The following is a 6,283-nucleotide window of genomic DNA, read 5'->3' on the forward strand; positions in this document are numbered from 1 at the left end:
GGAGAGGAGAGGAGAGGAAGAGAGGAGAGGAGGAGGAGAGGAGGAGAGGAGAGGAGGAGAGGAGAGGAGAGGAGAGGAGAGGAGGAGAGGAGAGGAGAGGAGGAGGAGAGGAGGAGAGGAGAGGAGAGGAGAGGAGAGGAGGAGAGGAGAGGCGAGGAGAGAGGAGGAGAGGAGAGGCGAGGAGAGAGGAGGAGAGGAGAGGAGAGGAGAGGAGAGGAGAGGAGGAGAGGAGAGGAGAGGAGAGGAGAGGAGAGGAGTGGAGAGGAGAGGAGAGGAGAGAGGAGAGAGGAGAGAGGAGAGAGGAGGAGGAGGAGAGGAGAGGAGGAGAGAGAGAGGAGAGGAGAGGAGGAGAGGAGAGGAGAGGAGAGGAGAGGAGAGGAGAGGAGAGGAGAGGAGAGGAGAGGAGTGGAGAGGAGAGGAGAGGAGGAGAGGAGGAGAGGAAAGGAGGAGAGGAAGATTCCCCACCTGAGCACAGGCCAGTGAGTGAGCAGACAGAAGAGCCTCCTCTGTGCTGGGGTTAATGACGTCGCAGCGTGTCACTGATTGCCGTCAGTGGAAGTGCAAAGACTAGCGTCTCTGCGAGGAGCCGGGGGCCACGGCTCTGCTGATGCTGGAATCACTCCTGATTGACATGTTGAAGAATGGTTCAGCACTCTGAAGCCCAACTGTCTGCAGAAGCTTCCTTCAGCCTCCATGGGTCTTTGGAAGGCGGCAGTTGACCTTCGTGTGGCGACTGAGTCAGGTGGTCAGGAGGGGGCCCCTGGCCTCACGAGGTCACCATCACCGCGTGACCCCTGGCCCTTGGTTTCCCCTGTCCTGGGAGCGAGAGCTCTCCATGACGTGCTGGAGCACAGGAGCGGGGTCAGTCGGACGCCCCGGCTCCTCTCACCATTGGCTTTGCGCAGCTTGGCCTGCTCACCCAGCCAGCTCCGGCGTCCTCACCTTTCATCACTGTCACATCAAAGGAGTGAGACCTGGAGCTGGTCTTTGACGAGGGCAGCACGTGTCCGCCGGCGTCCAGGTCCCCGCACCACCGCGGCATGGCGTGAGGCTGGTCCAGCTGGACTCATACAACAGAGCCGTCGGCGTTTCACACTCTGCGTTTATTATGGAGCTGCTCTCCATGAGAGGCAGGTGCCGCTTCACTGCTCCAACTGCAGCCTGGTCAGGAGGTCGCTGACCAAGACCCCGGCAGCCAGGACGGCCATCATGGCCACCACCGCCAGGCCCCGCCGCAGGAGCAGCTGCCGGACCGACAGCCGAACCCCTTGCTGCTCCTCTGCCGCGTGTTGCTGGGCGTGGTTCTTCTCAGCCACCTGCGCTCGCACCAAGGCCTGCGCCGCACGTGCAGCCGTCAGTGCAAGTCACTCCTCCATCCTCCAGCAGGCTCACCTCAGCTGTGGCTTCTTTCCAGTCCAGCTTCCACAGGAAAAGCGAGAAGAAGAGCGACTGCACCACCACTGAAATCAGAATCCCGCTCCAAAATCCTGCAACGGCAAGAAGAGCTGTGGCATGTTTCAGCGAGCAGCAAGGGCTCCTCATTTACCCAAGATGCCCATGTCAGTCAGGAACATCAGCGGCAGTCCCACCGGCAGCCCCACCAGGTAGAAGCCCAGCAGACTGCCGGCCGCCCCCACTCTCTGCTTGCCGGCTCCTCGGACAATCCCACCGGTGACGCCCTGTGGAGCACGCCGCCGTCGTCATGGAGCCCTGACAGCCGAGGTGAGGAGATAGTTACCGCTATGGCCTCCACCACATGGGCAACGCAGTAGATCTTCATCACGTCGGACACCCTCCGGATGATGTCCCTGCAACCACAGTTCCCTGAGCGTCACCAGGATTGGACGAGGATGGTAGCGGGTGGAGGAGGCCGCCTGACCGCTCGCTGGTGAAGATGTAGCCGATCACGCCGTGGCTCAGGCCCAGACAGGCTCCAGTTATGCTGGAGAAGATCACTGTGGAGAAGATGGAGCAGCGTGAGAGAACACAGCGCTCAGGGCAGCGGGGCCACGAGGTCTCTGCCCTACAGGTGCACAGGATGGAGACTTTGGCCGACAGCTTGGCTCGGTCGGTGTGTCCGGCGCCCAGAGAGCTTCCCACCCGAACGCTTGCCGCCACCGAGAAACCCGCAGTCACCTGAGAGGAGTCGCCACTGAGCCTTTTTTCAGACAGGTTTTCACACAGTTCAGACGCGTCCAACCCAACGCTCACTAACTAATATGGAAGTAATCGACCGAACCGGTGAGTTCCCACTACCTACCTGCAGGAAGCGCTGCAGAACAGCGCCCCGAACTTACCACGTAAACAATAGCGACCAGCTCGTAGGCGATGGACTGCGCGCCCAGCTCCTCCTCACTGAGGAGCCCCGCCAGGACCCCCGCCACCTCGTACAGCCACCACTCCAGGCAGTACATCAGCATGCTGGGCACCGCCAGCTGCACGAAGGGCCCCCACTCCTGCGCGCCGTCCCGGGACCAGCCTAGGGAGGAGAGCGGCTGCTGGTTGGTTATTCTGCCGCTGCCCTGCGCCCAGGCCTCCATGTTGTACGACGCTATTTTTGCTCAGGTATTTGACTTCCCCAATTCAGCTGCTCTCCCGTGAGGGCTTCAATGAGTTGGAATTATCTTAATACTGAAAAAGAAAATGGTTTATTTGAATAGAGTGATTCATTCTTTTAAATAGATAATGCAGTTTTTATTCAACATTTATTTCTCCTCATGCTCAGTAAGATATGAATCAAAAATAATCCCCCCCCTCATATTTTCACTTTTAAAGGAATGTGAAATTCATGAAATTAATCAAAATTCTGATTTTCTTTCAAATATGCCCAAATCTCATTTTTCCATTTAATGTCAATGGTTTCATAATTGAATTGATTTTGGATTGTTTTCCCGCCCTGTTGGCGCTCCTTTCCTTCCTGTATTTCAGGAGCAAGCGTACTCCTCAGGCGGCTCGGTGGAGCTGGTGCGTCGGCCCCCGGGGGCCCCTCAGGCGTGTGTGATGCTGCGGACCCACCGTCCCACGTGGCTCTGTGCAGCCCTCTGCCGCAGATGAAGACGAAGAGCAAGGTGGCAGAAGAGTACTGAGAGACGGCGTTCGCAGCGGCCGATCCTCTTTGGAAGAAAACGTTTTCACAGATCACAGTGAAGCAGCAACACTCACCTCACCACAGGAACAGGAAGTGCATGACAACTGTGCCATGGTTGTACGGTGAAAATGTTTCCTAAACCTCTGCTTTCTGTCCTTTGGGCATCTCTTCTTCAACCAACTGGTGTGTGTGAGTATTAATTGAGTCATTTCATGTTTGCTCCTTTCCAGGGACTCCACCTGCTTTTAGTCCGCTCAGTTTTGGGCCGACTGCGGCTCTTCCACACTCCTGATCTGGCCCCGGGGCCGTCCGTTTGACACCTTTTAAACACTTACGCAACCCCCATGTCCAGGACGCTCAGGAAGACGTAGTTGACCACGACGTTCAGAAGGTTGGCCGCCGCCCCACATACCACCTGAGGCCACATGATGCTCTGGGACAGAGACGGAGCGGTCAGGAAGCAGCGGCTTCAGGCCCGGAGCCGCCGCCGACACACCTGGTTCTGGAGGTACCGCGCCAGCAGCACGTACATGAAGGAGGCCTGTGGGGGTCCAGAGAAGGCCGGTTAGCGCTGGCCGTGACTCGGCTGCAGAAGTGGGACTCACGGGCAGCGCCGGCATGAAGATCTTCACGTAGAGCTGCGAGAGTCTGCGGAGCGGAGCGGAGCCAGCAGGTGAGCGTTCTGGGCGGCGGCGCTGGCCAACATGGCGGCGTCTCACCTGGCCACCTCGGCGCTCTGCCCGGCCGCCAGCAGCAGGGGCTGCGTGCTGAGGAGCAGGGCCCAGCAGGGGAAGCAGGCCAGCAGCAGAATCCACACCCCCCGCTGGAGAATGACGCCCACGCGCTTCACGTTGCCGCTCCCGTAGGTCTGGGAAAGGTCAGCGGCGTCATGTCAAGAAGACAAAGCTCCCGCGACAGGTCACAGCGTGACGCACCTGAGAGATGAGCGTGTCGCACGCCAGCGCCAGGCCGCCGCCGATGGAGAGCCCAAACACGTTGATGACCTGCAGCACAGCACAAGGGTTTATCCGCCGGCGGCGGCTCCTTCATGGAGCTGTGGACGCTCTCACCGCGATCGCCAGCGCCACCGCCGCCAGCTCCGTCTTCCCCAGGTGACCACAGAAGACCATGCTGACAAAGCCGATCAGGAAGCTCATCAACTGGGAAATGACCTGAAGCACACACAAGGTCACGTCCAGAGGACATGAACCCAGAACTCAGGTCATGATCAGCTCATGTTTGTTGGGTTTCACTCATCACAGCGCCCCCTGCTGGCCTGGCCCTGCTTGATCAGCTGCTGATGGAATTCCAGAAGGTGGCATCACACCAGGCCTGAACGAGAGCAGCAGCTGGTGGCTCTAGTTCGGACCTCAACTAAAGGTCCATCTTTAGCTTGATGGACAAGCTAAAGATGGACCTGAGTCCTGTCAGTGGTGTTGATGGTGGATCTGAGGAGCACCACTCACGTCGCCGTTGAACCTGCAGCCAGGTTTATTGTTTAAGTTTCAGAGTTAAACGCCAGTCAAAGTCTTTGAACAATACTGTGACATCTCGCTGGAACAGCTCTGACTCTTCTTTCCTGTATAAAGCACCATCTCAGCAGCAACTTGACCAAAACAGCGGCCAGTCTGGCGGCTCATTTGGTGAAGAGCCTCGTGAAACAGGGGAAAGAGGCGCACGTGGCTGGGGAGCGGTGGGTTGGCCAGGCCTGCTGTAGGGCCTGATGCCGGGGCCCCTCTGGTACTGTCTGTACGCTCACTTAGCGCTAGCTCAGACCGTGTTTGACCTTTGGTCCCCTGCGAGACGGAGCCTGACACTCGTGACGACGAGGCGCACGTAACAGGACGGGCAGCGAAAGCAAACACGGCTGCACCACAACAGCGATAGCACGCCAGGCCGCCACAGCGCCACCTCAGCTCCGTCTTCTGCTGCGGTCGCCATGTTCCACTCCTACTGAACCTGCCCGCTGACTTCAGTGGACACGCGCGTCACGCCGAGCTGACTCTCACCGCAGGCCCGGCCAGCCTCAGCAGCGCCACGCTCTCCTCCCTGTAGCCCGCAGGGGTCCTGACGCGTGGGAGGCAGCGGCCGCAGCATGAAGCTGCTCCTTCTCGTCCGCCGCTCTTTGTGTGGAGGTCTTCCATGCTGGGGTCAGACGTGATGTGCAGTGCCCTCAGCAGCGGCCCACGCTAACCATAACCAGAGACCTGGACGGTAATGAATGACACGGGCGGCGGAAGTCCACCTTCTTCCCTGTCCAGCAGGTTTCTGAGTGGCTGCCACGTCACACGGCGATGATTAAACCCTGCAGTCACTTGGTGACACTTTCACTCACACACACGTCAGAAGGAAGAGGACTTTGTACCGTGACTTTCTGAACATCAACTGCATGACAGGACTTGCCTGACCACTGAGGCCCGGGGGCCAGACGGGGCCATGCGACTGCCTCTCTGCGGTCCAGGAGCCTGGCAACAGTTGAATCCGTCATTACTTTAGAGCAGGGTCTAACTTCTCCTGAGAGTGAGGATTGTTTTTGTAACTTTTAATGAAAATACTCTTCATAACATTTTATTTTTGTGTCACTTCACCAAAATCCTTCTCTTCCCTTCTTATTTTATGGTCGTATTTCACACATTATGCCACAGATTATCCTTCAAAATGTCGACAGGTCACTCAGCCAAGACGACCTCTCAAAGCTACCAAACATGTCACGTCCTCCATGAGCATCTGAGGATATCAGAACCAAAGGCAAAGCTCTCTATTGATCCATCTTGGTCCCGGTGAGTCAGTCAGGCAAGTTGAAGTATCTTGGGGTCTTGTTCTCGAGTGGGGAGGGCGAGGGAGTTGGAGAGTGGTCGGTGAATCGGTGCAGCAGGGGCGGTATTGCAGTCGCTCCACCACACTGTTGTGTGTGAGAGTGAGCTGAGCCAAAAGGCAGAGCTCTCTATTAACCGGTCAATCTTCGTCCCTCCTCAGGGTGAGGAGCTTTGTCACTCGGGAGAGACTCGGAGTAGAGCCACTGCTCCTCTGTGTTGAGAGGAGTCAGTTGAGGTGGCCTCTCATGAGGACGGGACGTCCTCTGGAGGCCTCCTTTAGAGGGGTTTCAGGCAGGGCCAGCTGGGAGGAGGCCGAGGGGTCGACCCAGGACCAGGAGGAGGGAGGAGAGCTCTACACTGGGAACATCTCGGGATCAGA

The 6,283-nt window shown here is 57.9% G+C and overlaps 1 protein-coding gene across 1 annotated transcript; it reads right to left on the reverse strand.

The window, feature by feature from the left end:
• Window positions 1-780: 780 nt before the first annotated feature.
• On the reverse strand, window positions 781-5,232 carry LOC128748114 (multidrug and toxin extrusion protein 1-like). Its single transcript, XM_053846511.1, has 17 exons — window positions 5,098-5,232; window positions 4,159-4,260; window positions 4,024-4,092; window positions 3,808-3,956; window positions 3,694-3,736; window positions 3,585-3,629; window positions 3,424-3,521; window positions 3,016-3,113; window positions 2,298-2,479; window positions 2,028-2,136; window positions 1,880-1,955; window positions 1,739-1,808; window positions 1,547-1,679; window positions 1,393-1,487; window positions 1,182-1,334; window positions 920-1,060; window positions 781-843 (listed from the first exon to the last, which is right to left on the reverse strand). Exons 1-17 carry the CDS (start codon window positions 5,230-5,232, stop codon window positions 781-783), a joined length of 1,761 nt encoding a protein of 586 aa, XP_053702486.1.
• Between the last annotated feature and the right edge of the window lie 1,051 nt (window positions 5,233-6,283).

The sequence above is a fragment of the Synchiropus splendidus genome, chromosome 17 (assembly GCF_027744825.2).
Source record: "Synchiropus splendidus isolate RoL2022-P1 chromosome 17, RoL_Sspl_1.0, whole genome shotgun sequence".
NCBI lineage: Eukaryota > Metazoa > Chordata > Actinopteri > Syngnathiformes > Callionymidae > Synchiropus > Synchiropus splendidus.